Source organism: Neopelma chrysocephalum, unplaced genomic scaffold (genome assembly GCF_003984885.1).
Source record: "Neopelma chrysocephalum unplaced genomic scaffold, ASM398488v2 Primary Assembly neopelma1_137, whole genome shotgun sequence".
NCBI classification, from domain to species: domain Eukaryota; kingdom Metazoa; phylum Chordata; class Aves; order Passeriformes; family Pipridae; genus Neopelma; species Neopelma chrysocephalum.
Window position 1 is genome coordinate 741605 of NW_020897799.1, and position 19474 is coordinate 761078.

At 58.3% G+C, this 19474-nt stretch overlaps 1 protein-coding gene across 5 annotated transcripts; it reads right to left on the reverse strand.

Moving 5' to 3' along the window:
• Positions 1-466: 466 nt before the first annotated feature.
• Positions 467-19209, reverse strand: KCNN3 (potassium calcium-activated channel subfamily N member 3). 5 transcript variants are annotated; one of them, XM_027699129.1, is made up of 9 exons: positions 18399-19209; positions 17655-17783; positions 15385-15480; positions 11863-12281; positions 8105-8246; positions 6256-6366; positions 4985-5112; positions 4744-4813; positions 467-4334 (listed from the first exon to the last, which is right to left on the reverse strand). In XM_027699129.1, the coding sequence occupies exons 1-9, from the start codon at positions 19113-19115 to the stop codon at positions 4038-4040; spliced, it is 2109 nt and encodes a 702-aa protein (XP_027554930.1). In that variant the 5' UTR covers positions 19116-19209; the 3' UTR covers positions 467-4037. The 5 variants fall into 5 exon arrangements, with proteins under 5 accessions (XP_027554930.1, XP_027554932.1, XP_027554934.1 ...); XM_027699131.1 differs by lacking the exon at positions 17655-17783 and adding an exon at positions 16085-16234 and having other exon boundaries at positions 18399-18504; XM_027699133.1 differs by lacking the exons at positions 17655-17783; positions 18399-19209 and adding exons at positions 16085-16234; positions 16467-17544.
• Between the last annotated feature and the right edge of the window lie 265 nt (positions 19210-19474).

A 19474-nucleotide genomic window follows, 5' to 3' on the forward strand; every position in this document is an offset into this window, starting at 1 on the left:
CCATGATTCTACGGAAATGCGCCAAGAGCCTGGCTAGAGGAAGGAAGCAGCATGCTTTGCACCACTGCTTCCTCAAGAGCCTCCATTCTGGAGGAAAGGGGGAGGTTTGACTCTTGCACAGCTCCCCAGGGAGCCAAGTCACTCCTTCAGTTGGAGGAGACAACCTGGTGGGGATGGCTTTCCAGGGAGAAAAGGGTGTCAGACCTTTTCCTAGGGAGAAGCAAAGCTCTGGTGCCAGTGGGCTACACGGATCCAGACCTGCTAGAGGTCAGCTTCCAGGTAATGGGAATGAACACCAGGGGATGAAGGATAACGATTGGGGTTCCATGCCCCTCCCTGCCCCTTGTACTCCATCCTCACCAGCAGCAGCAGCTGTACTCAGAAACAGACATTTTTGGCAGCAGCCTGGCGTCGCTGCCTGCCGACAACTGTGTTGGGTACAAAAGCATAATTGAAAGTTACCATAACCATTATAATATAGCAATATATTTCATAGTTAAAATAAACTATTATGCTTTCCCCTATCATTAAAAAAGAAGCGAGCAGTACAGAGGCAAGTTGCAAACCCAGGTCAAAGCTCCTTAAGTCTAGACAGAACTGTCCATGAGTTTGCAGAGGGGACGTGGAATTTTTCTGGTATTTCTAGGATGTTTCCTTGCAGGCAGCGCAGGAAGGAGAGTCGTGGAGCTAAAAAAAACCCCAAGGCTGTGCCAAAAATGGGACTGGCTGGGTTAGGTGGGTCCTGGAGGGGCGTCAGGGATTGGCCCCTTTTGGAGCATGGGGTTGGATGCTTCCCAGCTGCAGGAGGTCGGCTTCTCTTTGTGATTAGAACTTGCAGCTTTGCTCTTGTGCTTTTCCTCCACCTTGGTCGCTGATCCCAGCTCTTCTCTCTGTTTGTCCCGATGCCGTTTGGGGCATCCAAAGGGATGATCTCAGGTGTGGAGACAGCACCAGCTGGGGAGCACTTACTGGAGCCAGGCACTGGAGCCCTGCCAGCTGAGGCTGCTGGTGACCAAGAGCTGCTGGCAGGGAGCAGGGTGGCTCTGGGGGGGCACCCCGGGCTGGATTGCACTGATGGCTTCCTCTGTGCCTGCCCTCCCTGTGGCCTTGGGGCAGTTCTGCAGTCCCGGCAGCAGGGCCAGATGGGGGTTAGTCTCAGTGTTGGCCTTGGTGGAATCCGGTGCCAACGGCAACGGGTCAGGGCTACTGGCACCAGTGTTGAGGCACTGGCATGGGTGTGGGTGAAATACAGGGGTGCAAGGTGGGGCTGCAGGGTGCATGGGCTCCAAGGGGTGGGATGGGGTCTCTGGGGGTTGAGATGAGAGTTCAGGGGTGTGAGATGGAGAATGCAGGGGTGGGTGGGATGCAAGGGGTGGGATGGGGATACAGGTGTGTGCAGGATGCAGGGTGTGGGATGGGGGTGTGTGAGTGTGGGATGGGGGTGCAGGCATGGGTAGGATGCAAGATGCAGGGCATAGAGTGCAGACCCAGGTCTGCCAGACCCCAGGCAGAAGGGTTGTTGGGGTGCAGGTTGTGCTGACATGAGGCCAGGGGATGCAGGGTGTGGGGTGTGTCCACCTCCCCAGCCCTGTCAAAATCCTGCGACAGCAGCAGCTCTGCCCCAGGCCAAGGGCCTCTTGCTCCAGTTGTGATCCCAACCCTCTCGCCATGGTCCTTCCCCCCTCTAGCACAAGGCCTGCGAGCTGACAGCAGGCCTCTTGTCTCACTAGGTTGGATTTCCCAGACTTGATCATGAGCCTGTAGGGAGGTTCCTGGGTTCCTGCTGGCAACATCGATCTTTGAGTGTCTATACTTCCTCTGGCTCTCTGACACTCCAGGACACATTTCTGCACCTCACCCCATGCACAGCTACATTCCATGGGCAGTTTGCTTCTATCTGAGGCCCAGGAAGCATTCTTCTCCACTGGCTGCCTGCAGGCCAGGGAAAATGCTGCATTTCAGGCTCTTCCGCAGAATTTGTAACATTTTCTCCATTGTTACTCTGGAAACCTCCCAACAGAGATGGGCAGGAGCTTCTGCTGGACAAGGCGGACTGGGGGGCACCCGTAGGCACACGGGGAGCAGCAGCCGGACTAAAAATAGACCTTGGGGGGCTGCCAAGGCACTCCCAGCCATCCTAGGAGATCAATGACACTAATTACAGGAGCTTGAAAGAGCAGCTAGTTCAGAAGCCGAGTATCTCCTGCTGGCCGAGGACCAGGAGCGATGGCCACATGAAGGCAATGGGGATGACCATACTTGCTCCCCTGCTACCAACACCTCTGCAGCACTGGGAGCTAATGTCACAGAACTCCTGCTGTTGCCTTGCAGCCTTCCTCCTCCTCCTCCTCCTCCTCCTGGGGCCAGTGGGCTGGCAGCCCTCCTCACTAACTACTGCTTGTTTTCCATGCAACTCTAATTGCAGGGCACAAGGAGTATAACCACCTCACACCACCGGCAGCAAAGAAATTCCTCGGCATTGGCTGTGGAGAGGTGGTGGTGTGAGAGGGTGGTGTGCCTCTGCCCCTACATGTGCACAAAATCCAGCGTTATTTATGGAAGGGAAAAAGTTACAAAGGATAACATTACAGGCTGAGTATACCTGGAGTAACACAGTGGCTTTGATTACAATTACTGACATTGCTGGGTGAGGTGTAATTAATAGCACAGAGTAATTACACGGTTCCTTCATCTGTTTAAAAATATATAAATATTCTCTGCTGAGTTTTCATGGAAAGCAGCAAACACCAGCCCCAGAGTCAGAGCCCTGCACGGCTCCATGCATGGACCCAGGAAAGCAGAACTGAGGAGGAAAAAGGGGGAAACGGTGAAAGCAGAACTGAAACTAGCTGGTTCCAGAAGCAGCCAAATGATGCCCAGGGTACCTCAGGAAGCTGAACACCAGCAAAAAAGTAAAATGGAGCCTGAGAGGCTGCACTTTGTCAGACATGGGTGGCAGTGCCATTGCCGAGACGGTTCCAGAGGGTGCTGCTGCTCCCCACCAAACCCAGCAGAAGTGGCATGAAGGCGATGGGCTTTGTTTTAAACAGATGAAGCTCCCACCCTGGCTACCACATCACTTGCCAGTGAGGTCCCGCTTGGCCCCGGTGGATTCAACACTGCCAGCTGGGCTCGAGTGTGGACATTCCTGGTACAAGTGGAGATGGTTGGAGCTGATGGAGCGTTCAATCCAGTACTTCTGAGGCTGCCTCAAAGAGCCCACTGCCTTCTCAAAGTGTTGGGGGGCTCCCAGAAGGCGGTGATGTGAGCACCTGAAGACTCTCTTGTGCCAGGGCTGGCCTGCCAGCCCCATCACTGGCCACCGGTGCGTTGGCCAGGGGCAGCCCTGCACGGCCCTGCACGCTGTAGGCACTGCTGTCCTGGCTCTGGCACGTGTCTCCAGACAGGATGTGACACTGAGGACCAGAAAGAAGTGTCCCTTGTTCTTCCCCAGACAGAAAACACTCAGAGCTCCAGAGAACCCCCCAGGCAGGTTACAGCCAGGAACTGTCACCCAGCTGGCAATGTGAGGGGGGGGTTCTTGTGGGTCCTGGCAAGGATATGGGATGGAGCATGGGCAGCGTCGGTCAGAGCCTGTGTAAGGAACCCCTATGTTGGCATCTGCCCGGGGGGGCTTGGCGGTGGTGAGAGGGGAGTGCCCCACAGAGAAAAACTCTCCCTCTGGTGTCTCCGTTGCTTCAGTGCTTCTGACTTGATGTTTTGTTTTGTTTTCAAATGTGAAGACCTGAGATTGAGCGTGGGTTTTCTGTCCTCCACCAGATGCCACGGCATGGGCTGGCCCGAGGCGTCACCTCCTGTCCCCTTTCCTTCACCACGTGTAGAGGCACCTGAACAGGGATGCAATTCCCGATACCAAGGCGTTGGCAAAGCTCCAAGCATTGCTTGGCACTGCTGGTCCCACCGGCTCCGGCTGAAGGGTCCTGCAGAGGTTCAAGGACCAGAAGAAAGTTCACAGAGACCTCGTGACCTGTATGGAAATTGCTTCCCCTGTCCACGGGGGGCTGAGGGGCTGCATTTTAGCAGCTGCTCGAGCTTGTGTAAGGGGTGGGGAAGGAGGTGGAGCTGACCCCAATGGGGCTCTCAGAGAGAGGCGTTTGGGGGGTGCCCACTGGCACTCCAACCCCCCGCGCCTCCAGGACAGCAGTGAGCAGGCGCTGCTGCTGCTGCCGCAGCATGTCAGCCATCAGCAGTGGCAGGGAGTTGAAGCTGGCACTGAGCTGCTCCAGCTTGGATTCCAGGCCACTGATCTGCTTCTCCAGGTCCTCGCTGCGGTCATTGAGCTCGGTGATGAGGTCATACATCACGTTCTGCATCTGGGGAGGGGACATAGGGGATAGCGGAGGGGTTAGTGCCATGGCTGGAGGGGTTAGTACCATGGCTGGAGGGGTTGGTGCTGCTGCTGCTGGCAGAGCTGACCCCTTTAGCCCCGAGAGTTCCCAAGCTTCTGTGACGATGGTTTGGCTCATCCCTGGACATCACAGCAAGGAAACTCTGCCAGCCCTGTGTTGCTGAGCAGTGGCACCCCTTGCAAAAGCGAGTGCAGGGAGCCCCTGGGTTGGGTATGAGTTTCTGCTCCTGCCTTGCAAGGGCAGCCATCCCACAGCAGCTATTCCTGGCTGACACCAACTAAGCTGGAGTATTTTGCGGTCAGCCAGGTCTGCTTTACTTTTTCTGAGTGAAGAGAAACACTCAGGTAGTCTGGCTGAGCCACAAGGGACTTGCCTTTGAGAGGTCGACAAGGGTGTTGGCTTGGTCACTCAGCTTCCTCTGCTCCATCTTCACACTCCGCAACCTGGGGAGAAGGAAAGAGCAACATGGTTGCACACCAACCCAGTTTCAAGGTGCAGCTGGAGAGCTGCCTGCATCCCAGGCAATGGAAAACTGTCCCCACACCCCTGCCAGGGACTAGGCCCCAGTTCATCTAGGGCTCAGAATGCCCCCAGCCCAATGTGTGGTCCCTTACTGGTGAATGGCTTGTAGGAACTTCCTCTGGTGCTTCCTGACTTTGGCATGGTCGATCTTCTTCAGCAGCTTGGTGTGCTTGTAGATGAGCCACGTTTCCCGCAGGACATTGGCTGCCGCATTCTTGATCTGCAAAACAAGAGCTGGCTGCAGGTCACCAGGCCCCGGCATGTGGGATTTCACAGAGACACTTGTCTGGCTCTGCCATGAACTGGTGTCGCAAGAGCACTTGACTGGCTCCAGCTGGAGTGAGGCGCTCAGCCTCTCAAGGAATGATGGGCAGCTCAAGCAAGAGCAAGGGCAGGCAGAGCTCTTGGCACCCGCACCACCGCCCTACGCTGCACTGATGCTTCAGCACTGGGCTCCTCGCCTGCATGTGAAATTGTACCCTAAGGTTCAAGAAAAAGAAAAAATCCCAAAGTTTTTCTCGATTCCTGCATCCATCTGCCACTCTTGGCAGGTCCCGGTCGGTCCGCGACTTCTGCAGACTCCCCGGCTAAACCGCATCTCTGCTGCTCTCACTCCAGGAGGAATTGGCTGCCGTCTGCCTGGCATGGAGCCCAGAGATCCATATCCATGGCCAGAGGAGGGGGCTGACCAGCTGTTTGCTTTTCCGGCTCAGTCACACCGAGGTCCTGACTGTCCCTGGGGTGTCAGGGCTCTGGCTGGGATGTGGCTCTGCTGGGGGCTCTGTTCTCATTACATCTTATGCCATTGTTGGTTTGCCAATGTTTTGCCATGATGAGGCTATTGAGATCAGAGACCTCCTGCAGCCCCCACATGTTACTGGGGATGTGACACCGGACCCTGGCATGACAGCGACCCCATAGATCCCCCATTGCAGGCTCTAGGTCCCTCCTTGGGAATGGAAATGGCAGGAGCCTCACAGTGTGGCTCTTGTCTGCAGTGAGCACTGAATTACCAAAATCCGGTTGTCCTCCTGACACCAATAGAAGTGAGATCATGCTCTGCAAAAGGAGGGAGTTTGTATCCTCCAAGAGGGAAAAAAAAAATAGGCTTTTCCTTTCTGGGGTGTGACTGAGCATCCTGCATTGCCTAAATTCCCAGAACAGAGCTGATGGTGTTTGCTTTCAGCGTAACTCTTGCACCTGAGCTGCGCCCATGGCACTTGGACAGCTTCTTCCACTGTGGTACCCACAGGACCCACACCCAGAGGTGCTGACACCTTCCTCCTGCCATGGTACCCCAAATCCCCAGCTCCTGGCACATGACATGGCCCCCTGCTCCTGCTGCCCCCCCCTGGCACCTTACCCGCTTTGTCAGCTGTGTGTCCATCATGAAGTTGTGGACATGTTTCTCAGCTTTGGTGAGCTCCAGCTTCCTGGCCACCACAGCCACCACCAGTGCCGTGCAGCCAGCACCCTGTGCAGGGATATCAGTTGGGGAAAATGGTTTGTCACCCTCTGCTGTAACAGCAGCACTTACACCCTCACCTTTGCAATCCCCTAATTAACTAAAGCTACATGCCCTCCCCATTATCCTAACAAGGAGATATCACAGTCTGGGTGTCCTTGAGCGGCTGACGGGGGACTGGGTAATTAACAGGAGAGACCAAGGCTATTGACAAGGTCAGTGGTCAGCCTGTGCCACCACAGGCCAGGGATCTGCCCCATGCTGGTGCCCTGTAGGATGGGGAGCCCCCCACTCCAAAGAAGGGAGGGGTGGGAGAGCAGTGGGGAAGCACCAGGCAACCTGGGTGAGAGCAGGGAAGGGACCCCAAATCAGGACCCCTCAAATCACCACAGCTTCCAACAGCACCAGCTGGGAGCTCCCTTCTCCTGGCTATCAGGGCCGGATCTGTGCAGCAGCCATCAACTCCAGCACACATCGTCTCTGGAAAGCCAAGGTGCTCCTTCCAGAGCCTCCCTGCTGTGTTCCTGAGCTCTGCCCACTGCTGCCCACACCGGCTGAGCCGCTCCCTCCGGCGCTCTGGCAGAGCCATGCCAGCCTGGCAAGCGCTCTTTAATTTAATAGAGTCATTAATTAACATGATACCCTGAGCTGAATCCTTCTGTATCCTCGGAAGTGAGACCACTGCACTCTCTCAGCTCCTACCATTTCTCTCTTCCTGGTGGGGTGACCACTCCTGGAGCCGTGGCTTGGGAAGCCCAGTAGAGCCCCCAGCCCCAGTGGGTACAGGATCTGCATTCCCGGGGGGGGTTGCTGTGCTGGGGGTGGGGGACACTTTGAAGGATGGTGTCTCACTTCGAAGTAACCACGGGCTGGGGGAGAGCTTTGGGAGCCTGTGGCACTGGGACCCCCTTGGCCAAGCCAGTGGCTGCTCCCCTGCTGGGAATTGCTGCGTGGCCCCCACCCACAGGGAGTTGTTCTCCCTTGCTTGGCTCCCACCAATAGAACCCGCTTCATCTGAGATGGATCAAAGATTTGCAGATAATATAAAATTAATCCCTGATGGTGGAGCCGCCCTGGCTGAAGGCTCTCATGGGGCTGCCCCTAGCTGGGAACGGGGGGGGGGCTCCATCCCCAGGGCCTGGAGCTAAGGTGGGCAGAGCCAGGGTGCTGGTTGTTGGGATAAATCTCTGGAGGAGCCATGGCCACTGGGCCCCTGGCCACTCCTTCAGCAGCCCTGGCTGGCAAGTCCCACGAGCTGGGAGATCTTATGGGTGCCTTGGAGCAGGTATGCCTGAGGCCCTGGCAGATGGTGATGTTTTGGCCAGAAGGAAGGGAAGCCATGGCAGAGCAGTGATGCTGGCAGGGGGTGAAGGGCTTCCAGCTGGTTCCAGCTCTTAGCAGGAGTCAGCAGCATTTGGAATCACTCTGAGTGACAGAAGACAGTTGGTGTGCACCAGGATGGCCAAGAGATGCTCAGGGGCCCCTCTTCTCCCTGGGCACATCATTGGCCCTATTGTGGGTGGCTCCCTCCACACTTACTGAATGCGGGTCCAAATCCACCCCAAATTCACCAGCTGGGACTGCTCCATCAGCTCCCAGGCTGTGAGACCTCAGACCTGAAGCCTCACAACTTGTACATGGACAAAACAGCTGGGAAATGGGTCCCCTTAAAATCCAGTGGCCCCACTGCTGCGATGGGGACAGGCAGAGCCCGTGGGATGGGCAGCTGGCTTGGCACAGCCCTTACCATGATGCCAGTGAGGAGGCAGACTCCCTTCCCGCAGTAGGTGTGCGGGACCATGTCACCATAGCCGATGGAGAGGAAAGTGATGGAGATGAGCCACATGGCACCCAGGAAGTTGCTGGTTACATCCTGCTGGTCATGGTACCTGCCAAGGAGACACAGACATCAGTGTCACAGCAGGGGACAGGGAGGATGTGGGAGAAACAGGGGTGCCTGGGCACAGTGGCTCCCCTGGCGCAGGCTGTGCTGGGGTTTAGGATTAACAACACAGCAGGACGTCCCATAGCAGCAGTGGTTGCACAATTTCTGGTGCCGAAAAACCCGGATGGACAAAATCAGAGCAAAAACTCAATGGAAAGGGCTTCTGCTTTCAGTCAGACCTGTCACCACATCCCCGTCCCGCTCCCTGTGTCCCCAGTGTCATGTGGTGCTGTGGCGAGAACCAGCTGATGGGAGAAACAGCTGTGGCTCTGCAAAGCCCTCGACTGCAGCAGCCCCACTGCTGGCATCCTCCCCTGCAATCTCGCGCTGCTGCAGCCTGGGCTGTGCTGCCCCAGGGGACTGCCGTAAGCAGCCCCAGAAGAACCGCCAGGGACGGATTCTACCCAACCTCCGGCATCCACTTGGCTCTCAGATGGTGCAGGGGAATGGCTCACACACTCAAGACACAGCACACATGGAGTGGCTGCACCTTCAGGGATGTGCTGCAAACTTTCCAGGTCATGTCCCTGCTGACCTATGAGCTCAGCAACTGCTCTGGCTGTCCTGGACATCGGCTGCAGCTCCTCCAGCAAACACGGAGGCCCCAGACACCTCCTGCTTCCCAGGGCTGGTGCAAACCTGGCCAAGCCGTGCAAGTAATGCTTCCCGGGGGATGCAGCGTTGAGTCCTGGCAGCAGAGCGGGGCCTGGCCCAGTCTGCAGCAGGACTTGGCCCTGAGCCCTGGGCAGGGGCAGGCAGCACCTTTGTCCCCCCATGGATAGGACAGTTGCCCTTCAGCCTCCCCGGCAAGGCTTCTCCCAGCCTTTTCATGGAATCATGAGAGGGAAAACAGATGGAGCTTTTGGCAATCCCAGCTCCCAGCTCATTGCTCCCAGAGCAGTTGGGTTTTCTCCTGTTCCGAAATGTTTTTCCCTCAAGTAACTGGAGACTCAAATGAGATCCTGGTGCAGGAAAAAGCACCCTCAGCCACAGTGAGAGTTGTTCTGGGCAGCTGGCCAGGGGAGCTATAGCCCATAACCACAGTGGGGCTCCCCAAAATCCCAGCGCCAGCAGTGGCATGCACCCCCTATCCCGGCCAGTGTATTCCCCTGCGAAGAGCTGAGCCCAGCTCATCACACTGGATGGAATGTCTTGGGGGGACGACCCTGAGAGCATCAGGCTGGACAAGGGGGTTACAGCCAAGCCGGACAGATGGACGTTTTCTCTTCTGACCAGCACTTGGGGCAGAAGGAGCTGATAAACCAGAGAGGCTGACATCCACCACGGCTGGTGTGGGCAGGAAGAGGGGCCACCTGCTCATGCCAAAGGACTGCTGCAATCAGCCAGACTCGAGCACTGCTTCCCACCGTCCCCTTGCCCACCTGCCCCCCCTCGAGCCACCCCGTCGCTGTGGCTGACACAAGCATCACCCCACGCCCGCACTGTGCCGCCGGACGCCACAGCAGCACCGCCTCGGCTGAGCTAAGCCCAGGGCTTTGGGCAGCCCCAGCCCCGGTGGGTGCCCCGGTGGGTGCCCCGGGGGTGCCCGGGGGTGTGCTGGCTGCACGAACGAGCACACGTGCGGGCGCACGTGCGCGCCGTCGGCGGGCAGCCCCGGCAGCGCTGGCGGCAGCGCAGGCACCGCGGGCGGCTGTGCTCGGTGGCCAGGCGAGCGGGCGAGGTTGCTAAGCGACTCGCTGCCTTCGGGGAGCTGCGGCCCCCCGGCGCGCACGGGAGGATGCTGCACCCACAGGCGCTGGAGCAGCCCACGGTGCCGAGGGGACGTGCCATGGCCGTGCCACCCTCAGCCCCGGGGACGATGGCCTGGCCTGGGCCCCGGCAGGTGCTGGTTGGGAATGGTCCTGCAAGGAAGAGAAAACTGGTTTCCAGTGCCGGTGCAGCAACCTGCCATCAGTGGGGACAGGGGGACACATTCTGGGTGGCCCTTGTGGGAGCTGTGTGACACCCAGGGCTCGTGCATGCCCCGGGGACAGTGTGTCCCTCTCACATGGAGCATCTCCCAGGGTTCTGCATCCCCCCAGCCCTGCCTCCCCCAGGGCTGATGCATCTCCAGACCACCTGGGTTCCCTTCTGCCACTCTATAGACAGAGGGAGGTGATGCCAACTGTGGTGCTGGTGATCTGCAGTGCCTGGTCTGTGTCATTTTTGGGATTTTGTTTTGGTCTCTAATGGTTCTTTATTTATATTGTGTTTTCCTGCCTAAGCCTTGCAAGATGTGAGATCACCCCTCTTGTGTGTGTCCCGGGTGCCTGTCTGCCTGTGCCCTATTTAGGATTCACTAACAACAATCTCCAAACACAGTTAAGCAGCACCCAAGGATCCAGCCCAAATGGAGAGCATCATTAAGGGAGGCAGGAAGGCAAACACAGCCTGTAAAAGCTTGAAAATCTCAGGGTGCCATCCTATACCTCTACCACAGCACTTACATCTGCCCTAATGCCTCTTTGTGGGCGACCAGAGCAACAGGTCTCACCCTGGGGAAGAGGAGGGGGGGCCTTCCTCTCGTCTTGCAAGCACCTGGAAGCAATTTGGGTGTCCCAGGCAACCCTGGTTGTGCAACGCCAGTTGGGGTGTAATCCCTTCCATGTCGGTTCCAAGGATGACACAAAGCTGCCACAACAGGACACAGGACACCCTGCAGGAGACCTGCCCTCCCTGCCCTGGGATGAACATCTGCTGCCGGCACCTTGCACCATGGCCATGGAGAAAACCCTCTGGCACAGCACTGGGGATGCTACCACCACAGCCCCCTGGTTCCCTTGGTGGACAAAGAGTGGTGGCAGGTCCCCGAGAGATGAAGATGCACTGGTACCCACCAGGCACGCCAGTGCTGGCATGATGCCATCTGGCTGTGGGTTTTTCACCGCAGTTTTGTCATGGCAGTCAGTCACAGTGATGCCAGAGCCTGAGCCAGGCCCTGCCCCTTACCAGCAGCACCTCTGGCCTCTCCCCATACACAGTATCCCAGCTCCTGCTGTTCTCCATGTCCCCCACCCACACTCTTGGGGCTCCTGGCACCTCACACCGTCCCCTGGTGTCCCCTGGTCACACTGTGCTGCGAGGACAGGGCTGACCCTGCTCTGCCTCCTGCCCTGGGGACAGGGCTTGGTGGAGGGAACTCGTGGCTGCCGAGGCCCCAGAGCCTTGCATTCCTCCCGCAGGGTGCTGGGACATCGCAGCTCCACTGAGCATCCCAAACCGCCATGCATCCCAAACTGTGAACTGCTGACCGTCCAGAGCCGCTGCACATCACCCTGAACTGCTGCACATCCTGAACCACTCATCATCCCAAACTTCTGCACATCCCAAACTGCTGCTCATTGTGAACTACCGCGTGTCCCAAACTGCCAAGTGTTCCAAGCCGCCGTGCATCCCGAACCTCCACACATCCGAACTGACGTGCCTCCTAAACACTGAGCATCCCAAACTACCAAGCGTTTTGAACTTTTGAGCATCCTGAACAACCAAGCATCCAGAAATGCCACATCTCCAAAACCACTGCCCATCCTGAACCACCACGCACTCCAAACCTCTCTCACCTCTCGCACACACGGACTGTCCATGCAGCGATGATCCAAAGGGAAATGCTGAAGACCAGCAGCACCGTCCCAGGGCATATGGTCATGAGTGTCTTCATGACGAAGCGGGTGTTGAAGTTGATCTTGTTGAGGGCCCCGATGCTGCGTGAGGACGCGTCGGTGAAGAGCTTGCTGTGCAGGAGCATCACCCGAGCAATCAGGTAGAGGCGCAGGAACATGGGGATGGACAGGATGATGTCCACATCTGCCTCTGCCCGAGAAGGTGTGTAGGAGAAAGCCAGGCGGGCTGTCCAGAAAAATTTGTACTCCCCAGGGATGGGGTGTATGGCACAAACCAGCATCTCCAGGCTGATGTAGAGGATGCGCTCGTAGGTCATCGCTATCCGCCAGTCGTCAGCTCCATTGTCGATCACAAAGAGCTACAGAGACGCAAAACCATGTGGTTACTGGCAGCCCCAGCCAACCTGCCCCACTGGCCTCTCACTATAGGCAGCAGGGGTCTGACACTAGAGCCAAAAGGAGCTGGGTGTGGCATGGCCAGGAGCGCTGAGGATGGACAGGGTAGGAAAGGGTGGGAATGAGCCATCACCAGCACCTCTGCTGATCTGCCAGCGTGTTTCAGGGATAGTTGCAGTGCTGGGGACACCCCAGAAGACTTTAAGGTGCCTGGCCTTGAGCACGTGCCCAGGCATGACATGGGGACAGCTCACTGAAACACCAGCTGGCAGGAGCCCACCTCCCAGAATGGCCCCCTCACCCGGGCCACAGAGTTGGGTGAGCTGTGGGGCCACAGAGCACCAGCATGAGCCACCCCAGCTCCTCTGCTCTCACTGATGCTGCACTGGTGCCACTGACAGCCACCACACAATTCTGGGGCAATTTTTGAAGAGGGAACACCACAGTCACAGCATCCAGCTGCTGGCAGAGATGGGATCCAGTTGTCATGGCAACAGACAGTTCATCCTGGGTACACCAGCTCCTCTCCCACCATCAGTGATGGAGTTAGGGTCTCTGCAGGAGCTGGGGGGATGGCAGCTTGGGCTGGCCTTTCTGGAATGCCACCAGAGCTCTGGAAGTCATCCACCCTGTCCTGCCTTGGCAGGTCTGTTCTGAGGCTGCCATCGGCTTCTCCCTGGTGCAATGGGGACACTGGTGTCACCCACAACAGCAGGAACGTTCTCAGGACCCCTCTGCAAGCAGCACTTGGCAAAGATGCCACCAGGAAGGGATCAAAGGGGATGTGGCAGCTGGTGCTACAGTCCATGTCCTTGACCCTGCAAGCACAAAGCGTGCCCAGGGGTCCAGGACCTATCGCAGTCAGTCCAGCCAGAGCAGTGGGTGGGGAGCATGGCTCCGGCTGGCACTGAGCCCAGAAACAATCCTCCTGCCCTCCCAGAGGCCCCAGTGCACCTGTGCCAGGCACCCCTTTGGCAGGGCATGGCCCTTGGGGCTCTCCCTGGGGATGGCAGGAGCCACTGGGACTGACTTATGGAATGGCCATCCTGGCCACCTCCCTTTCTGTAGGGAAAGCTCTGCTCTTTTTAGCTGCTTTGTTTGAGAAAATGTTTATAAAAATGCTCCAAGCTGTCAAGGGAGATCCTCAGGCATTTAGCAAGCTGACAGCCCATTCCTTCCTGGAAAAGGGTGTTAAAATAAACAAATTAGCAAGAGGAAAAAGGCCTTTTGACTGCATAGTGGGGGATTGCCATAGTCCAACTCAGGTAAGGGAAAGAGCAAGGGGGGATCCAGGCAGGTGTCCCCTGAGCCAGCCCCTCTCAGCTCTGCACCTTTGAAGCATCGTTGTGGGTTTCCATGGAAACCTGGTGTGGTCCAGTGGTACTCAAGGGGGCATCCCCAGCATCACTGGCTCCAGCAGGGGAAGGAACAAGTGTGTCAGCCACCGCATCTCCAGACAAGTGAAGCCCCAGAAACCACTAAGATGCGGCATGGGGACAAAAGCTTCACCAAAATGCGCAAACAGCCCCAGGCGCTCCAAGCACAGGGACAAGGGGGGCTCTGCCTCCCCAAACGCCTTGGCTGGTGCTTGGCAACCTCGCCAGCACTGCGTTCCTTCATGTGTTGTAGTGATAATGGCATGCTGGCAAGGGGTGGCACATTCTACACCTCCACCCAGCACCAGAGACATTGCTGGGGTGCCCCAGCCCCAGAGAAACTGAGGCACAGGAAGATCTTCAAGTATCCCAAAGGACTAATTAACACAATTAGTAGGGTCATACAATCACAGGTTGGCTTTGACTGGAAGAGACCTTAAAGTTCATCTCATTCCAAGCCCCTGCCATGGGCAGGGACACCTTCCACTAGACCAGGTTGCTCCAACCTGGCCTTGGACACTTCCAGGGATGGGGCAGCCACAGCTTCTCTGGGCAAGAGAGGAAGAGGGAATACTGAGGGAAGAGACTGAAGTCATTGTTTCCTGGAGGCTGGGACGTCTGACAGTGCCATGGCTGTGTGAGAACAGCCCCCTCCTTGGGTGAGAGGGACAAGAAGTTGAGGATTTACAGCTCTGGCAGCTCCACTCCACCCCAGTTGGATTATCAGCAATGCCTTTACAACACTTAAGAGATAATAGGGTGATCAACAGCCCGCACATCTCTGTCTGGAGCAGCTCGAGTCAAACCAATCTCATTCCCCTCCTTGCCAGTGTAACTGGCCTGCCAGAGCAGCCAGGACTTTAGTGAGGTTCGGTCTCTGCGTAGAAAAGGACAGTAGTGGGATTTTGGCTCTGGTCAAGGCGGGAGAGGTGGGATGACCTGAGGGCCGTGAGGGTGGACTCTGTATTTGCACAACCTGCTGCCAGGAACAACAAGCAGAGGAAGCCACGAGCACCAGGGCACAGCTCGCCCAGTTGACCCTGACTGCTGCAACCCCAGGGTAAATATTATTCCAGCAAAAACCACAGCTCCCAAGTACTTGTTTTGAGCAACCCACCCCCAGGCTTGGTCCCCATGCGGGCAGGCTGAGCTGGAGTGGAGGCTGCAGGGCAGAGGCAGGCAGGGACCAGGATGCTGGCAAAGCCATACTGGCACCCAGCCCCAAAAGGGACAAGTTGGGATTACGGTACACTCAGGACTGGGAGCTTCGACATCCCTTCCCAGGATGCTCCTTCTCCTGACTGGTGATTCATTCCTCCCATGCCCAAAACAGGCCGGCATCATGCCGAAGCTGGTTACTGTGGGGAAGTGCAGCCTTCCTGCCACAAACTGGGAGCCTGGAGCCCTTTAACTTCCCAAGGAGGAAGAGAATGTGCAGCCCTGATTAGGTAAGGATTTCACAGCTTTCCTTGGCACCTCAGCTGGTCCAAGCCCTTCCTGGCCACAGCTTCCCCCAGCCACCAGCAGATCCACCGGGCACCCGGCTCACTGCCCCCCAAGGCCCTGGCAAGGAGGGAGGAGGCTCCATGCAGGTAGTGAGCTCAGGTACTATGTCCCACCCAGGTGGCTGGAAAATCCCTCAGCCCACCCCAGCAGCCCCTCACTTGGCACTGATGATGCCAGCACCTACCTGCACCTCCCGTGTGTGGTAGGCAATGATGAGGCCCAGCAGGATCACGGTGGAGAGGCTAATAAGGCATTTCAGGGCCAGGGAGAACATGGAGTCCTGCAGGGAAAGAGCGGGGAAGGCATTAGGGGGGTGTGCAGCTGTGGGACACTGTTGGGCCTGGGCTCCACGCCCCAAGGAAGGTGCTGACCCCCAACACCTACTATCTCCCCCTCAATAGCACTTTGGCTGCCTCAGCCCCCACCCTAAGCAGCTTGGCATGGTAGCAAGGGCACCATCAGCACCACCAATATCACTGGGACCTCTGGCATCCAAGCACCACTGGTACCACCAGCACCGTGGGCCCTTTCTCCAAAACTCCCTCCCCTCACTGAGATGTGTGACGCCAGTGCCCTGGCCCCATCCAGCCTGGGCCCAATATTATGGCACCCAAATGGGTGACCTAGATCCTCCTGCTAATTAGTCCTATGTAAATTAAACCAGCCCCTGATTCACCGGTGGCCGAAGTGGCTGAACTCCAGGACCCCACTGGGAAAAACAGGATTCACTGTCTCCTTTGGACACTGGTAAGCTCATGTGGGTGCAGCCACAGCCTGACCCCACCAGTGCAAGGGCTTTGGCAGCACCTCACCAAGCTGTTATCCCTAAACCAACCTGCCTTGCTGCTGCACCCGTCCCACCCCCCCCATCCCCTCATCCCTACCATGGTGAGACCTGGAACACTCATGACATGCTCATGGCAGGCCCTCCTTGGCTCACCAGTGTGCTAGGCTGCCTTCAGGCTCCCTTGGCTCCTTCTCACCGGTGTTCCTCATCCCTGAGGGGTGTTTGCACGCGGAGAAGGGACTATTTGCTGCGGAGGTGGTGATGCACTGTTAACAACTTGGCTCCAGCCGCACAATTGTGTGGATATAATGGCTGGTGTTGAGAGAAGTGCTGGAACCAAATACTAGCTATTAATAGGCAAACTCCAGGGCAGAAATGTGGTAAGGCAGCTCTGGCCAGAGCCTTCCCAGCGGCACCAACTCTGCCTGATGCACGGGGATCCACTGGCTCACCTGGCATATGTTACCCACTACATTTACCAATGCCTCCTACCAGTGTCAGGTCCAAAGAGCTGTTCCTGGATCCCATGCTCATAGCAAGCAACATGGGATCTTGGCTGAAATGGGGCAAGACCTTGGCATCTGCAGCACATGTCCCACTGCACCACGTGGGTGGCAAGGTGTTTCACCCCAGCAGTGCCGTTCAGGTAGTGGGAAGCAGCAGTGCCGTTCCACAGGCAGGAGAGGCCCTGTCCTGCCCACACTGGAGTGACAGGCAGGGAGCAGGCAAACTGGCCACTGTGTCCTCCCTTCCCAAATCAGCCCTGGCACCCTCTGCCTGGGAGCATGTAGTAGCATGGCTGGGGCTATGGGGCAGAGTTGGAGCTGGGCCAGTGCCAGCAGCACCGACGTCCCAGTTCGCACAACAGCAGCTGGTCCTGACCCTATATAGGTGCTCCCATGCTCATGGTTGTGTCCCTGCTGGCAAGCTCTGGTTTCCCAGCGGGGGCTGATGGGGTGAATTTACACCCAGTAGCCCCACTGCTGTAGATGTGGCCAAGGGCCTGGGGAGAAAAGGGCCCAGGGACTCCTCTGCACCCTGCGCTTGTCAGCACAAGCGTTCACATCACAGTGGGGCAGGGGTGCAGCAGCAGGTCACAGCTGCTGCATGGTGGCAGCGCTGACTCACAGGGTCTTCCCCAGCTGACAAAGCAGCCCAGCGTGCCAGGGCCAGTGAGCGTGGCAGCGGTGCTGCTGGCAGCTTGGTGAGGGTGGACAGTGCCTCGGGTGCCAGGCAAGCAGGCACATGGAGCCTGCGAGGGCGGCCGCGGCTCAACAGGTACAGGCACAGGTGGGGGAGAGTGGTTTGGCCTTGCTCCTGCCAAAGGAGAGTGGGAATCACCAGGAAAAGGCTCTGGCAGTGAAGCATCCTTCTGCCTTAGCAGGGGAACCGGGGATGCCAGTTTGGCACCAAGGCCTCCCACTGACTCGGACAGAGCAGTGGAACTGCTGCCTGCGGCCCCCACACACCCACTGACGCTGTCAGCCACGGACAGACGGCACTCAGGAGCCCCCCCACCAGGCAGCTCTGTGGGGAGGTAGCAGGGTCCCCCACACCCACGGGACCCCCAGCCACGTCCCTCCCTTCCTCCACCTCCTCCACCCACACTGCCCTCCCCGCTGCCCAGGCTAGATAATGGCAGGAAGTGGTGAGCACCCCCTTCCCACCTTGCTCCTTCCCCTCCGCTGGTGGCACTGTGGCAAACGGACCCCCGCTGGCTGCCCCCCAGCCCCCTTGGCAGCGCCGTCCCTCTGACGCCCATGGGTGCTGGTGCGGGTGCCGATGCCTTCCCCTCTCTGGATAGGTATAAATAACATGACAGATGTCTATACAAAGAGTTATTCATATCGCTGCCAACCAGCGCAGCCCGGGAGCAGGAGCTGGAAGGGACGTGGGGGGGAGAATTATAAATAAAAGACACTGTCCTGCAAAAAAAGAAGAAAAAAAAAATGGAAGGAAGGGGTGTGGAGGAGGAGGAGGAGGGAGGGGGTGCTTTGCCGCACCACCAAGGGCGCTTTGAGGAGCACCTGACCGTGGCAGCAACAGGCACCGCAGACCTCGGTGGGTCAGTGTCCGTCACTGCGGGTGTGTGGGGCAGGACTCGGCACAGCACTCACTGGCACACAGCCCTGGCAGCCCCCGGTCCTGTGGTTGCCTGTCCGACAACTGTGGCTGCAGCATCCACTAAGGCCCTGGGGACACTCCTTCAGTCCCCCGCCAGCCTGTCCGACCCTGTTGCACTCTGGATGGGCCAAACAGCTCCAGGTCTATCCTATGGGACACCAGCTGGGCCAAATGGCTCTGTGTTTATCCCGTGGGACACTAGATGGGGCAAACAGCTCCATGCTCACCCCACCAGCCACAGTCTGGTACCACCAGCCCCACACACACCCCCCTGGCCCCGTCAGTACCTTGGAGTAGAGCCCCCAGGAGAGCTCAGTCTCGATGACCATGACAACAATGCCGAACATGCCGAAAATGAGCGCGTAGTCACTGAGGCGCTTCCTCTTCTCGAAGAGCGCCCGGCGGTGCCCGAGCCGGTAGCCGATGTTTTGTGCCTTGCGCTTGGGCCCCTTGGCAAAGGTGGTGGGGGCCGGGCGGGTGGGCGGGCGGGTGGGATGGTGGGTGGCAGGCGCATGGTTGTCCTCACGCGAGACAACGATCTCAGGAGGTCCACCAGCACCGAAGAGCTGCAGGGGTTGTGCCTCTGGCTCAGCCTCGATAAGGTTCCGTCGGGATGCACTGAGTCGGCTGAGGGGCTTCATCACCCCTCCGCTGTACTTGCAGGAGCTCATGGCAATCTCGGTGAAGGGGTTGCTGTCCCGCCGATGGACCAAGGGGCTGGGCTGCCGGTGTTTGCCACTCGCCACCCCAGAGCCCGCTGGGTGGTCGCCGAGGTTGAGCTGGCTGCCGTGGCGGGAGGAAGGGTGGAGGGCGGCGGGGGCGGCGGGAGGAGGAGGAGGGGCCCGTAACGACCCAGGCGAGGAGTGCAACAGGCTGTGTTGAAGCGGCGGCAGCGCGGAGGGCGGCGGCGGTGACCGTTCATCCCCCGGTAGCGGGCAGGGACACCGACCATCCTCCTCCAAGTCCCCCACGCCCGAATCGTGGAGATGCCCCGATGTCTCCATAACGGCGGTACCGGCGCCGCCTTACAGGGCACCGGTCCCGCTTTACTGGCCACCGGCCCCGTTCGCTGGATCATGAATGGGCGCCGTGCGCTCTCCGCTATCGCCGCCGCCACCGCCCCCGCCGCTGCCGCTGGCCCGGCCCCGCAGCGCCATTGGCCACGCTGGGGCTCCCCGCAGGCTGACATCATCCCCGCCCGCTCCCCGCTTTGTATCTCCCCCCCTCATCACACCCCCGGTTCCTGCATCTCTGCGGGGTCGTTCGGGACTTGTAGTGCAAGGGGTTGCACCGGGTGCCAGGACTGGTGCGCCCTGACGCACAGGTCCCAAACGACCCCTCACCAGTTTTACCCACTGGGTTC

Excerpts from the sequence above, each read along its gene's own strand:
- KCNN3 (XM_027699129.1), bottom strand. The coding sequence starts at position 19,115 with ATGGAGACATCGGGGCATCTCCACGATTCGGGCGTGGGGGACTTGGAG. Across the intron at positions 12,282-15,384 it reads ACCACACACGGGAGGTGCAG|CTCTTTGTGATCGACAATGG; the intron begins GTAGGTGCTGGC and ends GCGTCTCTGTAG. Across the intron at positions 4,335-4,743 it reads CCCTTGTCGACCTCTCAAAG|ATGCAGAACGTGATGTATGA; the intron begins GCAAGTCCCTTG and ends TCCCCTCCCCAG.